Below are 22529 nucleotides of genomic sequence, written 5' to 3'. Positions count from 1 at the left end.
GGCAGTGATCGGTACCACTCACTCGGAGGTGATGGGACATCTGCATCCATCCCATGGGGTGTCTGCACCAGGGGTTTTCTCAGAGTGCTCCAGGGGACCTGTCTCTGTGCAACCTGAGAGCTGGAGCAGAGTTTTGTCCTGTCCCCATCACAGCAGTGAGGGCAGCAGCCTCCTAAATTCTGATACGTGCCCAAACTGCACTGAGGATCCACAGCCAGTGAGGGGTGGGGCAAATTAAAGGCTGAAACTGTTTTAGAGATGTCCACATATGCCTGTGCTCCAGGAAAAAAAGGTATTTTCTTATTTTGAGGAGACAGCAAAAACTTTGGCCAAAGCAGAAACGCTGCCTGCTCTGAAAACACTCCCAGAGCTGAGAGCATAAGAGGCTCCTCTTTTGCAAACACAGCTAATAACAAGAAAATGGAGAGAAGCAGGAAAAGTGAGCTGCTAAGCTTCCACTGACATTTGACTGCCCTGTGCTTCATTTGTATCAGAGAGCAAAACCCTTTAAAAATGAATGTGTGACATTCTACAATCCACACCTTGAAAAAATATCACACAAATCCCTGGCGCCAGCAAAGAACTTTGCTTACACGACTTCCCTAGATAAGAAAATAAAACAAAATAAAAGGGAGAAAAACAGATTACTGTAAGCAGGAGCTTTAGATTTCTCTCTTTCCTCTGACTCAAAGAAGGAAAAAAAAAAATCCTAACGACTAAATCATTGTGCAAAGAGGTTTTTCTTCTCTAAGACTACAGGCTTATGGTAAGTGCTACCTGTCTTTTAAACTTCATTAGATTCTTAAAAAAAGATACTCCTTGCAGCATAGTCTAATGGGCTTTATTTGTCCACAGAACATGTCAGAGTGGCATTTCCAAGCAAGTTCAAGCACACAGCTGAGCCCCAGCCTTCAGGAGATGGGCAGCTTGGCCAGTCACACTCGTTTGCAACAAAGGGTCAAAGACAGCTAAAACCTTTGCCTGTGTCTGTGGGAAAAAGACTTTTTTAAAGCAAGTGGATAATCCAGATCAGGAGAGCACAGATTTATGGAGATAACTCGAATGTTTGCTGCAAACTTTAGAACTAACACATGTTTTATCTGCTCCTCCAGCTGGGGTTCAGCCTTTTACAATTAGTGGTTCCAATCCAAACCCAGAGCTGTTCAAATTGGGTACAAAACCACAGGGGGCACATTGAGATCTCCCCACACCCCCATGGTGCACCCACTCCTGCAGATGAAGATACAAAGGGGAACAGTCCTTGAGTGATGAAGCAAAAAGCTGGTGTTTAATGATGTTAAAAGCTTTGCTTCCAATGCTGGGCAATGTTAGCACCGAGCTGCAGACACGGGAGCCCCTATTTTTTGTGCTGTGGTACCTGTGGTAGCTACAATAGTCTTGAAGTGTATTAACTCTGCTATGTGGTTCCATAATCCTTCAGATTTGCTAATAGCACATGCCTGTGTGAATTCTTTTGGCAAGAGGAATTAAAATCTCTCAGTGGGAAACACTAATCCAAAATGCAGAAGTCTTTAATAACAAGCACTCTGGACTGCTGGGGTGAGCCCCTACAGACGACCACTGCTGAGGTTTAAAAATGGTGAGTCAAGAAGGGCGACTTCCTTTTTAAATCCAAATGCAATTATTTGTGGCAATTATTATCTGTAAGTCCCCACGGCCTGGTATTTTTTTCAGAAATGCCAACAGGCTACAAAGAGCCGGAATTGGCAAACTCGTTTTCTCTTTGAGCAACAACATTTCTGCATGTCCTAGGCAGGAAAAAAAAATAACCCCAAACCCAAGCCCATTAGTCCCCAAAGGCCTGCTTACAACAGCCCTATGCAAAGGAGTTCTACCTGGTCCTGTAGAAGACAGAGAGGCCCCTAAAACATTGGCTTGAATGCCTAAAAAGAAAAGGTGACATGAGTTTAAAGGTCCCAACCTAACTCGCACACACAAACCGGCCGTCCCTGCCCAGGAGCTCCCAGGGGGACCAGGGAACACAAAACGCTTCTGCACCTCAAAACACTACAATTTTCTTTATCACTTTCCAGCTTTCTCCCTCTCTGTTCCAAGAACGTAAAACTTCTCCATCTAAATTTAGAGGGAAAAGGAAGACAGATCTCTTTTGGGGATTTCAGAGCGAAGCTCGCCAGACACATCAAGGGGCTCTCGGTTTCTAACGTGCCTTTTCTGCCACTGTTCCGTGTCTGGAGAGAGTGGCAGCACAGGACTAAGCCTATTTGGTCCTTGCCATCATTATAATTCATAGAAAGGATTATAAAATCAAATGACTAGCACTTTCCAGAATGTTAGGGATGTGACTTAGACCCGCAGCTAGGTAGAGGTTTATTTCCCAGCGTGTCAAAAATGCCTTAGGAACTGGAAAAGCATTCATCTAGAAATGCTGCTTCCAAAAATAGAGATCTCTGCGGATCACTGACAAGCCACATCAGTGACAGGGCTCCTGCTCTCCCCACTGACCAGCCTCCCCTGAACACAGCCCTGCAAACACCCCGACGAAGCTGCTCCGGGAGCATTAGTGTCAATCACGGGTGCCCAGAGTGTGCCCAGCACAGCCTGACACCAGGCACCGAGCAGACACCTCCCCACTCATGCATTATGCAGCTGAAAAGGGGAGGAAATAAAGGCCCAGGCAGATATTGGGAAGAAGAGTGCTACAATCAACACAGGGTGGAGAGACTGAAATGTCAGCACGGGAATAAGGTGATATTAATGGCCAGGTTACATTTAAGGGTAATGTGTGAAGAAGAAAACAGGAGTCTGTGGATGGAGTTTAGTGGGTTGCCCTTTGCAGGGCTTGTAAATGAAGAGATGGTGTTTAGAAGCACTACACACACATAGGAGGGATGAGACAGAAAGATGCTCGACGTCGAGTAAAAAAAATGAAATCAGCTGTATAATCAGGTAGTTGGTGACCCCACTAAAGCAAGGATAAAACTATCAGGAGTGAACTTCAACTTAGTGTGGGTTTTGGAAAAAAAAAAAGATGGAGATTTGATTCAGTTATTTTTGAAATTTCTACTCCTATCAGAAACTATATGTAAAATCTGAAGCACTACATTAAAATTGCTGGAGTTGCAAGTAAACACTCCAGGAGTGCAAACCTGGTATTGAGCACAAACCATTTAATGCCATGGGCATTAATCAGAGAGCTCAAGCAATATTTTCTGTTGGAAGTATCTGCAGGATCAGATTCCTGTTTTGCAGAGGTTTGGATAAACGTCAGGGATTATTTTTTAAAAACAGCTTCAAACTCTTCTTTAACTTTTTCTATCAATTCTACACGAATGTTAAAGCTGTAACTGCCACTCCTCCAGAACTCTCATACGTTTATGTTGACAGATTTAATTTTAGATGTTTCCCAGGGATGGGTTATATACACTGTAATGTAGATTTGCATGCACAGGTAATTTAGACATTAGGTATAGATCACCTAAGTTAAATGTGAAATCTCCTCCCACAGACACGAATTGCACATTGCCCTCATTTTCAATAAGCAGTTTCAAAAAGCCACAAAATAAAGCTCCTTTTGCAGAACTGTGCATAGTAAACTGCTAGGAGTATACACATTATTTATGATGAAATCTGCAGCAATTTAAGGCAGGCTGTGATGAGCCATACAAATAAAAGGGAGCACTGGTTAAACAGATGATCTACTGAACAGGATCTCCATCCCCTAAACCTGTGGTAGGTCACAAATTCAGTTTAGAAGAACAGCCTCATGCTGGTGTGAAAAATAAGGGAGGGATTATACATGGCACTACAATATGCAAGGCCTGGGTGATCCTTTTGCTGTGACTGAGGATCAGAGAGGGCTCTGCTGCAACACTGCACTTCAAATAAGACATGTGCCAAAGGGACACACACAGAGGAGGACAGGAAAGGTAAAGCTGGGAAACATGATCTAAAAGGAAAGGCCAAAGGAAATATGGATCTTTAATCTAGAGGAAAGGAAATCAAATAGGGTTGAGAGGTCTTCAAACATATGAAAAGACACCACAGGGGAGCTGCTCTCACTGTCTGCAGGGGCGAGGGAGTAAGTAATAGGGCTCAGCCATGGGAAGGGCAGTTCATTTGAAACTTGGGGACAACTCCACGCAGGAAAAACTGCCTGTCTCTCAAGCTGACAGGGCAGACAGGCTGTGGAGTCTTGGTCACCAAAGATCTGTAAACAGAGCAAGTGGAATGAGAGTTCAGAGCCTTCCGTCACTCCGATGCTTGGGGAATCTCCTCCGTGCTCTGATGGTCCTCCTTCAATCTGCACCTCCTCACCTGCTCCCCCTGCACTGACTGGAACCTCAGCAGGGCTGAGGAGCATTCCTGGCCTCAGGAAGGTTATGGCAGGAACACAGGGAGTACAGGTGGAGCGAAGAGCAAGGAGCATTGGTACTTACAGAGCAAACATCACTCGACAGAGAAAGTGAAGCAATGCAGAGGGAAGTCAAAATATGCTCTGAGTATTTCGTACTGAGTGCACACAGAGGGCCTTGAGAAATACGATCCAAGCTTCACTTGATCAAATTAATCACTTTTTGGGAGGACAATTACTTACAACCCTAGAAACTTTACACAGGTCAGAGCCATCCAATATATATAAGCCTGTGTTGGTTCTGACAGCCACAAACTCTGCCCCCTGCAAAGTTTAGGCTTGCAATCACCACACAGACATGTTCTAAATAATATCTCACCTACTTTCTGCATTTTCATTATTTTTTTTTTAAATTTCCTTCATTAGACTGGCATAGCCACTGATTAACAACTCTGTTTTTCCAGCATTTAATGAGAAAAGCATCTTACAAGAATGTTTCTTCTTAAAATCCTGATTTAGCAAGCTGACTTGTGCAGGCAGATCCCACCATCCATGGAAATATATGGAGATATTTCTGTATTAATGTGGTTATACAGAGGTATGCCTATAAATAAAATAATGGGATTTTTTTTTTCTTTTCAAATGTCCCACAGACAGTGGAAATAAATTCAGCACAAACTCTGTTATTTAAGAAAAAAAAAAGTAAGTATAAATTTAGCTTAATATGACAATTCCTCCCAGCTGAAACCACCCAACAATTAAAACTGGTATGAAATTGCAATGGGAGTTGAAGGGACTTTCTATGTTGTAATAATGTCCAAAGAGTTCTGGTCAGTTCAGGGGAAAAGGAAAACATCATCTTGGCCATTGAGTGCCCTTCTCTTATAAATAACATTAAACTGAGTGCTTGTAACACACACATGAATCTCTATATTTCCAGAAACACTTCCCTGGTCTGATATCTCTCCTGATTAAATTTCATTCTGCAGCCATTACCCAGCCCAGGAGAAAGAAACAAAGCAAAACAAACAACCCACACACAGAAAACATTTCTATTCCTTTTCCTGGTGAGGAAACAATAAAATCATGATATGAGTTGCTGCAGTTGAAAATACTGTTGCAAACGAGGTGCCTGTCATTAAAGGCAAACTCTCCTGTAAAATGGATGAATTGCTGCCTGTGTTTTACAGCTTCAGCCAGGAAAAATAACCCAAAAGCTTTCAGACGTGGATGGGTTGATATCTTGCACTGCCCATTAAATTTAAGTGCAAAGAGACAGCCAGCAATTCTGTACCAACCTTAGACACCATTTGTATTGGTGTAAATACAGAGTAACTCCTCTGAAAAGGCTCAGGCATCACCCTGGGGATGGGGATGCAAGGAGTGCACCAGGACAGGAACCCCCAATTCCACAGCTCCCTCTTCCCAGGACAAACACGAGTTCTGTCCCAGGATCTCAAATCATAAGGAACCAGCTTTTGATGGTGGGTAAATCGAAAGGACATTATATGATGAGTTACAAGTTAGGAATCCAGGCCTCCTGGGTTTGTATTTCTACTTAAAGCATATTAAAGATCTTTATGGCCTTCTCTTTCACCTGTTCCTACATGCTGTAGGAAGTTTTCAATCAAGTGTGGCTATACAAAAATCCCATAACTACACATACCAAAAATAACTAAAAGAGCTGCTCTTATAAATGAATATTTTTGGCTGGTTTCACCAGAGCTGAAGGTGCTCAGCCATCTTACAGAAATCAGATTTTAAGCCCTGGATGAAGCAGAACACAAGACTGGCTGAAGGCAGGACTCCAATTACCACAGTGCTGTGGCCTGTCTCTGTAAAAACCAGTTACTTATGACATAACTCTCTGTGACTTTAACAGAGTTATCACTAAGAACTGCTTAGAAGAGTTAGGGTTGGGGATTTTGACCTTCTTAACAAGAAGATTTTGGCTCCTAACAAGAAAAAATGCCAGTATAGCAGATGACAAAGCGTTGAGAGGAATTATCTGAAAGTAGACAAGAACTGCTCTAAGAAACACAACTTTGAAGTCCAGAAACTGAAACCAAAAATAAAGTGATGTAGTCCATATGGTCACATTTAAAGGTCTGCCAGCAGATCTATTTGAGAACCTGCTTTTCAGTGCTGGTAACTCATTCAACTGAATTTTGCCTCAGAACTAAAACATTCATACAAAGTCATAGCATGGAAACCAATTCTACTTAAAAAATAATATATATATATATACATATTGCTGCTCTTATTTTCACAACATTTCAAATAAACTTGAATCAAACCTCTCTGCTTATGGGAGGCTGCAGCAATTTCTATCAGCTTTGCTAAGAATTACACAGTCCTTAGCAACTTCAGATTTTCATCTGCAATCACAATGCAACACCCTATTTCATGTGAACCTTGAAACATGAAACTCAATAAAACTTCACTGTTTGCTCCTTCACGGATTCTCCTGATTTCTTCCCTCGCTACTGGAATATTCCTTGTGCCTTGACTGTTGTTCAGGTTTCTCTCTTCACTTTTCCTGAGTCACTGTACTGTTCCCTGAGAAGAAGAGTTCTACCAAATTGATCCCCAGAAGCCATTACAAGAAAGCAAAGAGACCCCTTAAGGATCCCTGTGGTTGCTCCAGCAGAGCAATCCTCAGCTGACTGCTTAAAACAATGTGGTGCTGCTGTAAAATGGGTCACAGAGGGCTCAGAGGTTGATTCATCTTTTTAAATACATAAATCTCAAAATATATAGTAGAGGAGGGTATATTCTGACCACATGGTGTCTGCTGGAAGAAGACAAAATTATAATGGAAAACCTGGGACTGAATTTTTCAGGCAATGGTGCTACTGGTTGTAAGAAACCAGAGCAGTAAAATATGAGAAGTGTGCAGAAGAGGAAAGGTTGTACCAGGAAATTCAAACAGCTAGCAGCACCTCTGTGTTAAAAGCATCCCCTAGTTAGTTAAACTTCTCTTTAATCTGACTACTTAGGGTCAAATTCCATTCTTAGAGAAGCAGAGTGAGGTCTAGAGGAACTGGAGTTACTCTGCATTTACAGTGACATCACTGGGCAAAGTCAAGGCTCGTGGTGGTGTCCTGAGGCTCCTCACGTGCTCCAGGGAGTGGGGAAGGTGCCTCTTTCAATAATTTTCTGATAGGTCATTGAAAAGTAAGATCCCTCCACGTAGGGATCCTCAGACTTAACTCCTGTCCCCGTTCTTTGGATGTGAAGCAACTCAAGTGGAGAAGAATTCCAATGGCAGCACATTAACGCTCCTTTTGCTGACCTGCTCAGCACCCTCCTGCTGTGTCTCCAGGACAAAGTCCCAAGATCAAGAGGAACTGTAGGAACAGGCAAAGGGTGTGGTTGCTGGAGCAGCAGAGCAGGAGGAACTGGCAGGGCCCGTTTGACAACTCTCTGGATTTCAGAGCCCTGGCGAGTGTGGCAGGTTGTGCTCCTGGGAAAAGGGGGATGGCAGTGACACAGCTGCTGCTTCTGAGAGATGGAGAGGGCAGAGCTGTTCCTCTCAGCAGTAACAGCTGCCTTTCCACCCCTCCCAACCCTCTGAGGGCAGCAAAGCATCCAACTCAGTTCTCCAGGACTCTTTCCTCAGATCATTGATCTAGTCCTCTCCTCCTCCTGATCCTCAGACAACTATTATCCCAGCAGAAACAGCTTGGCCCCGATTACTTTCCAGCCCCTCAGTCTTTAGACAACAGATGGCTCTGGAAACACCGATGTGTGAAGCATTTTCATGTGCCTGAAAAACTGCCTTAATTATGCAGCCTTGTCATTAGGACTGGACAGGTGATTTAGATCTGAATATCTGAACCACTTCATAATCCAGCCACCTAAACCAACCCTGGGAACCTGGCAACTCCAGCAACAGGGATGTTTGCTGAGATCCTGTTCAGGAACTCAGGATCCTGAGATCAAGTTGCAGTTGTCAGAAATCTTGGAATTTTTAAAAAGCTTATATCCATGGCTTCCCAACAATATCTTTCAGGTGTGAATTTTCCTGAAGTCTGGCTATGTACAATGGAATATTAAAAAGGTGCATGCAATTGGGACACTCTGTATCTGTCCCATTAGCATTTATAGAATCATGGAATCATTTCTGTTGGAAAAGACCTCAAAGATCATCAAGTCCAACTGTTAACCCAGCACTGGCAGGTTCATCATAAAACCATGTCCCCAAGAGCCACATCTACATGTGTTTTAAATGCCTCCAGGATGGTGACTCCACCACTGCCCTGGGCAGCCTTTGCCAGTGCTGGACAGCCCTTTTGGAGAAGGAATTGTTCCTACTATCCAACCTAAAGAAGAATATTCAGTTTGAAGAGCTATAAACCATAACTGATATATGGACACTAATGTGTTTGCAGGCACAATTTGCAGGTGCAATGGGAGAACAGGGAAAACACAACAGTGTGCAACTGAGAAAACTAAACACAAGCTGCTGGAAAGACAAGGATAAATGGAATGGTAAAAACAAAGTGGTAAAAGAAAAGAATACCACAAAGCACAGAACTACCACAGGGTGAGCATGCTCAAGAAACATCATCCCCAGCCAAGTACTTACAAGTAATAGGAGTAGGAATAGGCATTTCTTCTAAATATCGACGGCCAATCAGATGAACAAAATATCCAAAAGGAGAAAAAAAGAAAAGCACATAATTAGATTTATAAGAACTCTAGGATTCTTTTTCAATATACAAAGTATTTGTGCTGGTTTTTGTACTGAGCTACCATTTTCTTACACTTTTTCCAGGAGCTGTATAGGGTGGTGAGTAATAAATAGTGAGCTGGAGACGGGTTGTGTTTCACTTCTACTACTGACTGGTGTCACCATGTATAAATCCCCTCACCTCTTTCTTCCCTCACTTTGCCAAGGCAGTAACATGGATAATGAGACTTACTTTTGCCTGTTAAGTGCCTTGACATTTTTGAAATGGAAAGAAAGATGTCAGAGCTATTAATATAAATAACAATAAACAGGGGAAGCGCCAATGCGAGAACGCCACAATTTTGGAATATTTCGACAATGAGCAAATTGTCTAATGATAAATCACGCTTCATCAAACTCTGAAATGCAAATAGGTCATTACCAATTCAAGCATCACTCCATATTTAGAGCTGAGCACTGGGGGTATGCATGAGCTTTCTGCATCACTGTGAGCAAGCATTTTCTACCACAGTTTTTCAACAATTCTCTCCAGAACATTTTGATATGTGTTTGAGCAGCGCCACGAACCGAACCTTGGCAGTCAGTTAGAACTTAAGGGGTGATGTTTTCCCTTTCAGAACTGGAAAAGGGCTCCTCTGAAAAGCTGGTTCACAGCAGATGTGGCCCAGGGTGTTACAGATCTCCCGCCAGGCACGAGGAGTCCCAAAAGCAGCAGCAACGGTCAAGACAGGGAAAAATAGGGAAACACAAACTTCAGTCTGCTGCACAACTTTAAAATCCAGTCCTTAAAGACTCTACAAACACTAGGAATTGCTTAGAAATGCAACTGCAGGGTTCAAGGGGTCACTTTCATGGTTGCTCTGAACACAAACTCCATAAGCACACGTGGGAACCAGGCTCAGCACAGTCACTCTGTCCAAAGTCACCCCCGTTGCTGTGTACACATGGGGCCAAGGACAGTTCATGAGGATTAAATGGAAATGTCTTGGTTTTCCTGGAGGTGGCTCTTGCTATAAACCTGAAATTCTGGCCAGACTCCTGTTATATTCCAAGCTATTGGAATGGCATGGATTCCAAGGTACACCTGGAGGTATTTTAACATAATTCTATTATCTCATGAAACCCAAAAATCCCATGTGCCATAGAATGCACCAGAAAGGTGCAGTGACTGCCACTGAGTTTCACTGTGGAATTCCAAGCTCCCAATAACCTCTGAACAAAGGGAAAAACAACCAGAATGTGTAAAATGGGAGCTCACAAAGCTGAACCTCCTATACCCCCAAAATCATTCCAACAAACCAACCCCCCCTGAGGCCAGGCCAGGTTTCACACAGCACTATCCACTGCAATTGTTCCCTTCAGCATCTTGCTGTTCTTTCTGCTGCTCTCCTGTCTCACCAGGAGACATCTGTGATCACACCAAACTCTCAGCTCTCATTAAAAGCTGCACATCCCTCCAGGCTGCAGAGGAAAGCTCAGAAAGATCTGCTCCATAAGGACAGAAGATAAAGGCAAGCAAAAGGAGGGTTATGTTTAGGAATTGGACAGTCCATTTTGGCTCAAATTCTCCTGAAATATGCAGCCTAAAATAAGGACTTCCTAAGCAGTATTTCAAAGCTTACTGTGAAAACTGGTCTGAGTTATGGTTCAGTAAAAACATGACCTGGTCCTAGAATGTATGAAACAACCCAAAACCCCCTGGCTGTGTCCCACCTTAAATATGGACACAGGAGGGACATGGGGCAACAAATGTGCAAATATCCCTTTTGCTGATTCTATCCTACAGCTTGGGTATGCTCTGCCCAAGAGGCTTTGGGGTTTTATTTAATTAGTTTAAGGTAACAACCTAAATCCTAATCCAGAATAAGGAGCTGAGTTTTCATAGAAGGAAATAATCCTAGACCCTACATAGCCCCAAATCTCCTTTTTTGCTACTGACAGCAGTTTAAAGAACTTATTTACAGTACACCCATGACAGGCTGTCTGATCCTATTTATTCAGCCTTATATTTAAGGGGTCAGTGGAGGCTTTGTCTGCTCAAACACACAAGCCTGAGAAGTGTCACATTCTTCACTCCAGGGAAATGCAAGTCACGATTACACCGGAATTAAAACTGTCCAGATGAAATCACAACTGACCAAAATCAAATCCTTTGGGGGGGCAAAGTCAAAGGGTATTTTCTCCTGAAAAGAACTTTACAAATGTCTTGTTTCAGTTTGCTTTTACTAACCAATCCTGTATTCTCTGGTACACGAATATATTTAACTAATATTAAGGATAAGGAAATAATCTCCTTAGAGAATTGGAATTGTTCTGATACAATAAAAATGAGGTATTTCAAGGTATGTATCTATTAATGAAAGAAAACAGTACTGCCTTCTATGGGCAAATACACTCAAGTGGGCACTGATCACCACCTATAAATTAACAGGCTAAATTATCATAGAATCACTGAATGGTTTGGGTTGGAAGGGACCTTAAAGATCATCTCATTCCACCCCCTGCCATGGGCAGGGACACCTTCCACCAGCCCAGGTTGCTCCAAGCCCCGTCCAACCTGGCCTTGGACACTTCCAGGGATGGGGCAGCCACAGCTTCTCTGGGCAACCTGTGCCAGGGCCTCCCCACCCTCACAGGAAGAATTTCTTCCCAAAATCCAACCTAAACCCACTTTCTTTTAGTTTGAAGCCATTCCCCCTTGTCCTGTCATGACATGTCCTTGTAAACAGTTTCTCTCCATTATGTGGCAGCAATGTGTGTGTCATACACAGGTGATGATGATACTGTGATGTAACTCACAGAGCTACTGGGTTCCCAAAACCAAGAAAACAGATTTTGTAGTTGATTCTGATTTTAGATACTGTAAGACAATCATATTTAAAACATATATATATATATATACACACACACAAGTTTTACACATACTCATACAGACTCTGCAGCAGACTCTAAGTGATCTCAAGTTTCAACTAAAACTTTTAGATAATAAAGTCAAACCCAAATTTTCCACTGCATAAACATTCTAACTGGTTTAATTAACTTCACATATCTGACTAAACCCTATAAAACTTTGTCAGCCCCCAAGAAATTTGTGAGTTGCAGGAATTTTTGCAACTGAAACTGTTGAATCTGTTTGCTGAAACTATGAGCAATTGGACTTGCTCATGCCTGGCATCTGAAAGGTTCAAACCAGTCTGCTGCTGATTTGGTGTCTCATAAGAACAGAATGAAGCTTCTGACAATCCCAATGCTCATCTCAAACCAGTTCTTCCTTCTCTTAGTGCTTCTGTCTCATCTAATCCCTCTCCCTCCTTTGCTGTTTGCAGTGGTTGACAAAATGCTTCACTGAGGGAATCCAGCCCTGTGCCCGTTCCCAGTGAACTGCAGAGCCCTGGATCATGAACAAATGTCACTGTGATATTTTCCAGCTCCATTTGAAGACAACATCCCGAGTTCATCTAATTAAATTATTTTTCTGCATTGCTGCCTTGTAAGACTACACAGCTTCTACAGTGAGGAATTGGTCTCAGTGCACTGAGAAGGGAACTCTTTTAGAAGTGAGGTTAATGCAAAAGTGGAATGCAAGAGCTTAAGCTCCCAGTGCTTCTGTCTGCAAAACAGAAAGAGAACTTTGTTGTTAAACTCTTCTCTCAGAAGAGCACAAACTTTCAGCTCTGCACCTCTAAAAGTTCCAATCAATTTGTGGTCCAAATCAGCTTCTCCTTTTATAAAAGCTGGTCCCAATCCACATTAGTTTACAACTTAAATGAGCCTGACAGGCTTAAGTTCATCTTCAGGGAACACTTGTCCATATGCAGCTCCAAGCCTCAATTGGACGTGACTGCTGCTGCCCATCCAGGGCAGCCCCAGAACCTGTGGGCTCAGCAGGTCTGGGAGTGGTGCTGGAGGTGTGAGACAGCCTCCAAAACCTCCTCCTGCACTGTCAGAGCTTCTAAATGGGAAAAGATTTTAAAGTCAGTGAGCCAGTTTATTTCTTAGTGTGGGTTCCAGTGGGTAACCTTGCCAAGGACAGCAAACTGGCCAAGAGAGATACAGACTGCAGGGATTTTGCCTGTTTGCACTGGGGGGTGGAAACAACACAGGGAAATATGATTTTTTCAGCTCTAGAAATCAAAAATGGAGAATTTAGATTTCTAATACACCCACTCACCTCCTTTCTTTTAATACTGAAGAAAGGTGCCTAAGTTTACAGAGCCTCTGGCAAAGTTCTGTCCATGGGACATCACACCCAAATCCACCAAATATTGCTGCTTCAGGGACCAGGCCAGTTCCCCAGAAAAACATGTGCACTGCCTCAGGTCAGCACGAGCCTGGGAACTTCTGTATAGAGCAAGTGGGTCCTCAGTCTCCAACCTCTAGAACTCACTCTGCATTGTGACTATTTTTGGTTCTGGCTTTGTCTCTGTTATCTGTGAGATAACTTGTGTTGTAACAGTTATGGCAGACAAAACATCAGGAGAACCAAGTGTTGGAAAACTGGGTGGGGTGAGGCATCCACAGGTTCTCTGGGTAACCTGTGTCAGGGCCTCCCCACCCTCACAGGGAAGAATTTCTTCCTAATATCCAACCTAAACTTACTCTCTGTCAGTGTGAAGCCATTCCCCCTTGTCCTGTCACTCCAGGCCCTTGTAAATAGTCGTTTTTCATCTTTCTTGTAGCTCCCTTTGGGTACTAGAAGGCCACAATTAGATCACCCCAAAGCTTTCTCTTCTCCAGGCTCAACAATCCCAATTCTCTCAACCTTTCCTATTATGAGAGGTGCTCCATTTATTACTTTGTACTTCTACATGCTACTTCATGAGTTATCCCTTCACATTAATTATCAACTAATGACCATTAACTCTTTGCAGTAACAACCATTCCTCTGTTACTCATGTAATATCTCCCAGAACAAGCATTTCCTCTGGGACTACAACCTCTTAAGTGTTAATGTTGCATAAATAAGTATTAACTGCTGCCCTCTGTAACACAAAAGGAATGTTTGATCTCCCTTTATTTATTCTTCTTTTTGAAACAACAACACTGTAACCAACAGGTCCAAGACGGAAGCAAAGCAGAAACTTACCTTCTCTTGATGGTAAGCATTGCTCCCAAGAGGATAATCACAAACATCAGGAGACCAGCTATAACTCCAGCCATTTTTACTGTGCTGTCAACCTGTTTTTCTGGTTCCACTGCATTGGAATTCTGGGTGGAAGCTCCTTAAAAGATGGAGGGAGAGGAAGGAGAAGATAAAAAAAAAAAGAAGTTTGTAGGGAAATCGTGCAGTGATCCACTTTAAATATTCATTTGAAAGACTAACAATGTATTTGCAATCAAATTGCAATAGGCAATTGTCCATCTAATCAAATCTGCCTTTAATGAGAGCTAATGACAGATAATTCAGAGCAGTAATCGGGTGTAAAATCCCAGTGTAATGCAAATGATTCTAATATTTTACTATATGATACTGTAATGGGGAATTTACTCTTCAGAAGCACTCAGCATACACCCAGAAACAAGAGAGTAGCAGCTGTAATTTTAATCTCAAATATCTCGAGTGGAGGTGCAATCCTTACTCATCAAGATAATGAACGCAAAAGTTTGCAGTAACATACAATTACAATACTTGCAGAAACTTTTTTCCCTCTAAAATCAGCACACACCTCTATATCTCACTGCACTGGAGGCCCATATTTTGGTGAACATAAAAATTACAGTTCTACATGTAACAAGCATTAATCCCAACACACAGAGCACCCTCCACATAATCCTAGAATAAACACAGAATCCTAGAATGGTTTGGGTTGCAAGGGACCTTTAAGACCATCTCATTCCAACCTCCCTGCCATGGGCAGGGACATCTTCCCCTAGCCCAGGTTGATCAGAGCTCCATCCAACCTGGCCTTGGACACTTCCAGGGATGGGGCAGCCACAGCTTCTCTGGGCAACCTGTGCCAGGGCCTCCCCACCCTCACACATCATCTCCAGGTGTGACTTCTCCTGCAGCCCAGGCAAGACAACATAATTTCTATTTAAATTTTTCTGTTTTTTTTTTTCTAAGAGTGAAGCCTACACACCTAAAAATAAAACATATTTAGGAACGTTATTTGCGCAGCATTTCTGCTTTTCCTTCCTTGCTGTGATCTGATTTTGAGAGCCTTTTTTCCCTGCACTAACAGCACCTCACAGAACGTTGCCCTCTCCCCTGCTGCTGCTTCCATAGTGCTCATTACTGGCTCTGCTGACTTCACTACTTGCTGCACAGAATTTTTCCAGATACAGCTTGAGCCACTGAGCTTGAGTTAGAAAGCCCCACAAGATTTGAGTCATGGCTACTCTAAAGACTAAATAAGCCTATCTTCATTATATTCCTGATATACTTAACTACTCCTAAAAATATCACCATGGCAGTTAAGGAAGTTAAATGAATTCATGTTACAGGAGATCACACTCTTATCTTGGGCTTCACCTCTGCTGGGGGAGTCAGCCAAGTCTTCCTCTACAGCTTAAATGCAGTAAGGAAAGGTGCAAACAGAGGGCTGACATCAGAAGACCACAATGTTTTGCTCTTTTAATAATTCTGTGTTGGTGACCTTCAGGAAAATCTGAATCCCTTCTGTTCCTGAAGTTGTTTGGGGAGATAATATTCAACCAAGCTCATGTGTTGGTGAGACAGCACAAAGCCTCACTGGGTTATTCTATTGCCTGTCTGGCACACATTAAACTGCACAGGCTTTAAGAGATCTTTATTTGCAAGGATGAATCCCAAGGGTCACTATGATCAAATCTTGGGGGTTGGAATGAGATGGTCTTTAAGGTCCCTTCCACCCCAAACCATTCTATGATTCTATGATGCACAATGATATAGATGATATAGATATAGGATATGATACAGAATCATAAAATACCAATTTAAGGCTTTCTGCTATGTTCTGAATAGGGCCTTAGCTGATGGACTTCCAGGGATGAGGATCTTATCTTCAACAAACTGTTATATTCTCCTCCCACAGTATCCTGAAGAGCACACACAGCCCACTGACACCAGAAATGCAAAATTAAGAAAACTCACCACATGCAGCAATAGAAGAATGATTCCCTTCCTCCTACAGCTAAGCTGGTAATCTGTTCTGCCAGAGCAAAACCCAATATTTACCAAGCAAAAAAATGCTGGCTCTTGGAAACACACATATAATTTTCAGCTTTTTGTCCCTGACAACTCTACTGCTCTGCTGCCTTCAGCAATTTGCCCCTTTAGTTAAGAGTTCATTGGTAACTTCTGTGCTCACACGTCTGAAATGCCCTAATGGGACTCCTGAGCAGGGAACTAAAATAACCTCTCAGTTGCATATTACCACCTTTATTTGACAACACCTCTTACAGTCCTGGAGCAAATCTATCCAAGAGTTATACCATCACACAGGCAATCCTGACACCATCACACAACAAAGTCAACGACAAAGGTACAATTTCTCCCTGAAAATGGCTAAAACTCTATTTATTTGAAGTGAAAAGTCAGAAGCACTCCAAATTGTCCTTCACTTGAGCTGCAGTTACTCCTATGACCCAAAATAACAGGTGCTGGAGAATGGTTTTCTACCACAAAGAGCAGTCAGACCCCCCTCATTTTTGTACCATCTGAATGCCCTCGTGAAGTGTGAGCCACGTTAAACAAAAAACAAGAATGTGCTGTCAACTCCATCCCCTAATCCACTCGATTGGGTGGATTTTGCCAGGCTGCTGCTTGTTACTACAGGCAATGTGTGGTCAGTGTATTTTTATCTGGTATTTCTCATCCCATTGCAGGCTCCTGCAGTCCTGGAAGGAGGATAAAGGCTCATTATCCGTCCTGACACCTCCACGCTGCAGTGACTGATTCACTCGAATCTTCTGTGCAACTCTTTCTATCTGTCTTGGCAAAGGCCAACAATTCCTTTAGGCTACTAGTCCAACCATTTGTAAGTTGTCTCAGCTAATAGTGCCTAGGAATTGAAGATATGACAGTGTCAGCAAATTGCTGGCTCTGGGATCCTTAAAGCCTCGCAATGAAACTGCTGCAGAAGTCCCTCGTTTTCCTGCCATTCTGGGATATTTTCCTTGCAGATGCCTCAGTCTCCTCTGGTTGCTCGTGCTCCCACCACCAGCTGTAGGTAGGAACATTTTTATCCTGGTAGGAGGACATCTGTGAGCTGTCCCTGTCCTTGCAGGAGGTGACTTCTGCTGCTCCTGACAGAAATGCTGCTTTAGAATTCAGTTTTCTTTCTCTCCTTTATAGGGACGTAGGATCTGAAATCCTCTGAGCACAGCAGCCCATAGAAACTGCTCAGATGGCCATTTCATACAAATACCTTTAAATACACTTAGAAAACTCTGCACTGCTGTACTTGAGGGGCCACCCTCTCCTTTATGAAAAACAATGTTTATATTCTGCCAACATTAAAACAAGGAAAATAAACAATAACCATATTTTCTAGTCGTTACTTCCACCACATCTCCTGGAATAAATTGGTCCTTGTAACAGAAGCTGGATACTGGAATAACAGGATACAGAACAGGTCAGCACTGTTATTAGTTTGTGTATTCCAGTGGCACCCAGAGCCCCTGCTCAGGTCAGGACCCCATTACACTGCACCAACATGAAGCAGGACAATTTTCTGCCCTAAGCTTGATTTCTTAATAAGGAAGGCAAATGATAGAAGACAGTGCCAGAGAAGTGAAAACTGTAGGTCCCCTGACTCCCTATCTGTGCTTATCTACTACATCAGGCTACTACTTCCAGAGATACACATTTCTGTGCTGTACAAAATGCACCATCCCAGAAGCCTGGCCAGCAGCACCAATCTGACTTTCCCAGGCATCAGCGTTCACCCAGCTCTCCATTTGTCATTCAGAGCTATTTCAACACTTTAGTCCTTTCCTAGCAACCCAATTTACTTTGTCTCTTCAAAGTTCCCAGATCCAGCATCTTGCAGTGAGACAGAAGGTGTTACGAGAAGCACATTTATGGGAGATGCTGTTCTGGTGATGCTGCAGAGAAGCAAAGAGGGCAGAGCAGGGAAAATGGTTTATTTCCCAGAGTCATCCAGCTCATTAGCCCAGGAGAAGTCAGGTTTATGGATCATCAAGCACTGATGGTTTAATTAAGGTTTTGATTAAGCTCTAATCTGGCCTTGCTGCTGTGGAATCACAGAATCATAAAATATGCTGAGATGGAAGGGACCCATCAGGATCATCAAGTCCAACTACTGGTCTTGCACAGGACACCCCAAGAATCTCATCATGTGCCTGAGGGCATTGTCCAAACACTCCTGGAGCTCTGGCAGCCTTGGAGCTGTGCCCACTGCCCTGGGGAGCCTGGGCAGTGCCAACCACCCTCTCGGGGAAGAACAGCTGAGGGAAAGACACCATGGCAATCTTTCTCCCAGCAACTTATGCATGGATATATTATTTGAAAATAAGCCACCAGATATAAAGCAACCTTCTCTGTGGAGGTGGCACTCTGAAAAACACCCAGGAAAGAATGATTACTGAGTGCATGTAGCTAAGCAGGACTGATAATACAGGTTTCTTCTGTAAAACCTCTTTCACAAACTGCAATTTGAAACGGCCTTTAAGCAGCAATTACAAAATTGTATTTAGAAAAATGTAACTGTCAGGGAAAAGGATTCAAAAGAGCCATAAGCAGGAGGAAAAGTCAGGTATTTGTGTAAGATTTCCAGGTGGTGAGGCACAGAGAACAAAGTCCTGTGATGGAAGTGGTACCACAGTCAGTGGTAGCTGGGTCCCTGTGTAGGAAAGAGGAGCATCCCAAAGCATAACAGGAGAAGGGAAACAAATAAAATGGCTCTAAGGACAGCAGGGTCAAGGAAAGGGCAGTGCAAGTGTAAAGGAGGGAGGGACAAAGTGAGAGAAGCAACACAAGCATTGGTTCAGCCTCCAGGTCCAGGAAAGACCCAACAAGGGGACAAGTCTGGCACAGATGAGGTTTGGTTTCAAATTTGTGACACCTAAGAACACAGCCTCTTCAGACAGAAATCCACTCGTGGAACAGAAACCAATCAGAAAAAATCACTTCAAAGCATTATTTAACCCAGAAAAATTAATGAAAAATATTGGGTTCACAGTCATTAAAATGAGCTGTTCAATCAGAATGATTTCTTTGCAGCACATAATGGCCAGGCTGCACACTGAATGCAAAATCTCCTAATAGACCTAGAGGCTTATATTCAAAAGACAGCTATTCTCAAATCACTTGTAAACATGATTTCCTTTATTTATTTTTTTATGGTGCTTTCTATGTGAGTGGCCTACAAATGATTCAAGCATTTCTGCACATAGAAATGTGTTTTCAGAGCCTGATAATATCTATACCTGTGGAGCACAGTCTGACATGCAGACATGAGGCCAGACCTCCAAGAATGATTAACACTGAGATAAAGGTGGGAAAGCACCATTTTATATCCTAATCTGGAATACCAAGGACCAGCCCTGGGCATCAGCTGACCAGTATAAAACTTCCAGCATTGCACTGGGGCTAAAAAACTGTGCACAAAGCCAATGCTTCTGTACATCATAAGCCCACAATGAAACAGCTCAGCAAATCTGAAAGCCACGTTCCACTTTGGTTTTTTCTTTGTTGTAATTCATTAAAAAAAATGAACACCACAAAGAGTATCACTACATGTAACATCACTACACCAATTTGCCTCCTCCAGTTATTGAAGACTGCAAACAGCACAGGCTTAAGACTACAAAGAGACATACTCATTTCTTCAACAAAGGTCAAAAAGAGGGGAAAGAATGATGAGAGGCAAAAGCTTTCAACCATATTCTAAGCAGAGAGAGCAGCAAAACAAAGCAGACCAGGAGAGAAAGACAGAACAGAATTTGTATGAGGGATTTTCAAGCTTACAGGTTGAATCTGTGGGAGGATGAAGGTAAATACACAGCGAGGGATCAAGATCAGCATTATTAAACTGGATGAGAATTAAAAAATAGCACTAAGAGAATAATTGATTCTGGAGATTCCAGGCAAATCCACCACAAAGGCTTTTCTTTTCTCCTCCTACAGAAGCACTTAATTTGTGCTAAAGGCAGATATATGGTCCCCAGGAATGAGAAGGGTTATTACATTTGCTTGAAAGAAGAGCTCAGCTAAAGAGCAGCTGCTGTGATGACAACAAGTGATGGGATGGTTCGGGGGTGAGAGCAGGTTCCCATTTTAACTCCCCAGTTTTGCAGAGTTATTTAGAAACCAGCTCAATATTATAAAAATGGAAAGCAAGCAAAATTCCCCTTATCACAAGTTCAAATTGACAGATGTGACTTAATTTTTGTGTGGTCCAAAACAGACATGGGGCAGATCAATCTTTTGACTGATACACGTGAAAACTTCACAGTGCACAATGCTGTGGGCATATAACACACTCATCACACCCTATTAACAAAAACTAATTAACCTTTGCATCAGTCAGTCCCCTGCAAGAAGTTACCCTGATCTCATCATGATTATCATTCAAAATCCACACCCACACCAGCTGCAGAAGCTGCAAAACCAGTGAGCAAAGTCAATGGGTGGGTGGGAAACGAACACTGAAATAAAATCACCTTTTGAGCCTGACTGGTCAAAGGTGTTCCAAGTACCACAGTGGCCTACAAAAACCTACAAAACCCATGCCTGGTGAGGCTTCACCCCTGGGCTGAGTGAGCAGCATGCAAAGGAGGGCTCTGAGCCTCTCCCAGCAAGCAGGAGTCAGCTGGGCAGTGTGTCAGGGAGTCTGTACACACACTCTACGTGTGCTGCATGAAACACTGGAACCTCCTGCACTCTGCCAAGTGGAAGCAGCACTTTCAGGCATGCCTGGAATGAAGATTTTTTTTTTTTTTTTTCCTCTACAGCAATACTACAAAGCAGTCTCTGTCACACCTGCCTCTCTCGTGATGTTGTCACAGATCCTAATATCACCATGTAGTTTTTAAATGTCCAGCTCCTGGAAGAAGCTCAGAAGCTCATGCATTAATATTAACCCTATTTGTGAACACTGGCTCGTTTGGAAATCTATTTAAGGAAATAGAGGTATAATGTATTTGTAATAGCCTTGGGTTTGTGATGCCTTTGGAAATGCTGTTAAAGGACTCTGACAATGATAATCTGTTTATGAAAACCATTTTGAGTGATCCACAGTACCTGACCAGTGGCTGACACACCTCAGAAAGGATCTCCAGATATCAAGAAATGGAGACCAAATATTGATCACCCAAATGGTCTAAGTGTGTGAAGGTCAGGAACATGCAACACTGCTGTCCAAAATGTGACAGCCCTCCTCCTGCTTCCCCCTCCCCTGCCCCATCTCTCAGCCCTTGTGCAGAAGAGGCTTCAGGGCACATTCAGACAGTTCTTCCTGCAAACCTTCAAGCAGGAGAGACGAAAAAATGCCCCTAAATTTCACAAGTGAATAAACATCTATTGCTCCCTGCGTTAAAACTAAATAAACAACCCTCAAATCCTTTCTGATTTACCTTCACTTGTGGCTTTAATGTCCAACTACCATTTTATTTTTTTTTTCATTTTCCCCTCTTTGCCTGGCTACCAGTTTATTTGGAAGCAAAAATAAGTGTAGAGCCAACCAGCCTCAGCCATGTAGAGCCACCAACATCCTTTCCCACCAGGTGGGTGCTGGAGTGGGACAAGAATCTCCAAGTAAATCTTTGCCTGCTTTGATTCCTGGAGGACTTGGCTCACACAGCAATAATACATTTGATTCTGCTTTTTCAAAAAATCTCTTCTTTTTCTGAATATATCCAGTGTGTCCCAGGATTGGATGCTCTGAATTACAGAGTTGATGTTTGCACAGTCTCCTGTTGCTAAACTATCCCAAATTTTACCTTAAACACTCTGCCTCTTCTCCCCTTCTCTCCAGCTGCTTATTTTAATTGAGGAGACCAAGATTAGGGTCTGGCAGTGCAGCAGAGCTCTGGAGTAGAAAATGTTCTCTAGAAACTGGGCTGGAGTTACCAAATTCAGTTCACTGTGGCCTCATCCAGCTCTAGAGCATGTTCTGCACTAATTTAAATCTTCCTGGGAAAAGGAAGCCCCTAAAGGTGACATTTTAAATCCCTCTAAGTAAGTCTTACCACTAAATTTGGTGAAAATAAAGATGCTCACTGGGTTGATTTGGTATCTACGTGCCAGGAATTTTGATTTATCTCTCAGTGAAGTATATTTTTCAGTAAGAGCAACATAAGTGTGTCTTTTATTAACAGCTGTGTATGGTGATACACAAAACTTGTGCTAAAAAAATAACTTTTAGAAGGCAAAGATTCGTTCAGGGGAAAAAACAATTGAACATTTTCATGCATTCAACTCAAAAAGTGTGATAAACCCCTCTGAAATAAATAGCACAAAACAGAATAAACCTGTCAAAGGAATAACATTCCAGTGTATTAGAAGACAAAATGCAATAACAAACAGATTTGAAGTGGGATTAGATCTGTTTAAAA

The 22529-nt window shown here is 42.7% G+C and overlaps 1 protein-coding gene across 13 annotated transcripts in view; it reads right to left on the bottom strand.

Annotated features, from left to right (window-relative positions):
* PTPRT (protein tyrosine phosphatase receptor type T) overlaps window positions 1-22529 on the bottom strand; it is a 448309-nt gene that overhangs the window by 54759 nt on the left and 371021 nt on the right. For 5 of the 13 annotated variants that reach the window (XM_032704671.1, XM_032704672.1, XM_032704679.1 and 2 more), the window contains 3 exons: window positions 14116-14251; window positions 8925-8990; window positions 1857-1904 (listed from right to left, as the gene is read on the bottom strand). In XM_032704671.1, the coding sequence (XP_032560562.1) occupies window positions 1857-1904; window positions 8925-8990; window positions 14116-14251 (250 nt within the window). The remainder of the gene's footprint in view (window positions 1-1856; window positions 1905-8924; window positions 8991-14115; window positions 14252-22529) is intronic. The other 8 variants (XM_032704680.1, XM_032704683.1, XM_032704684.1 and 5 more) reach the window with 5 other exon arrangements.

The sequence above is a fragment of the Chiroxiphia lanceolata genome, chromosome 17 (genome assembly GCF_009829145.1).
Source record: "Chiroxiphia lanceolata isolate bChiLan1 chromosome 17, bChiLan1.pri, whole genome shotgun sequence".
Classification (NCBI taxonomy): domain Eukaryota; kingdom Metazoa; phylum Chordata; class Aves; order Passeriformes; family Pipridae; genus Chiroxiphia; species Chiroxiphia lanceolata.
This window is presented reverse-complemented; position numbering and strand designations above follow the sequence as displayed.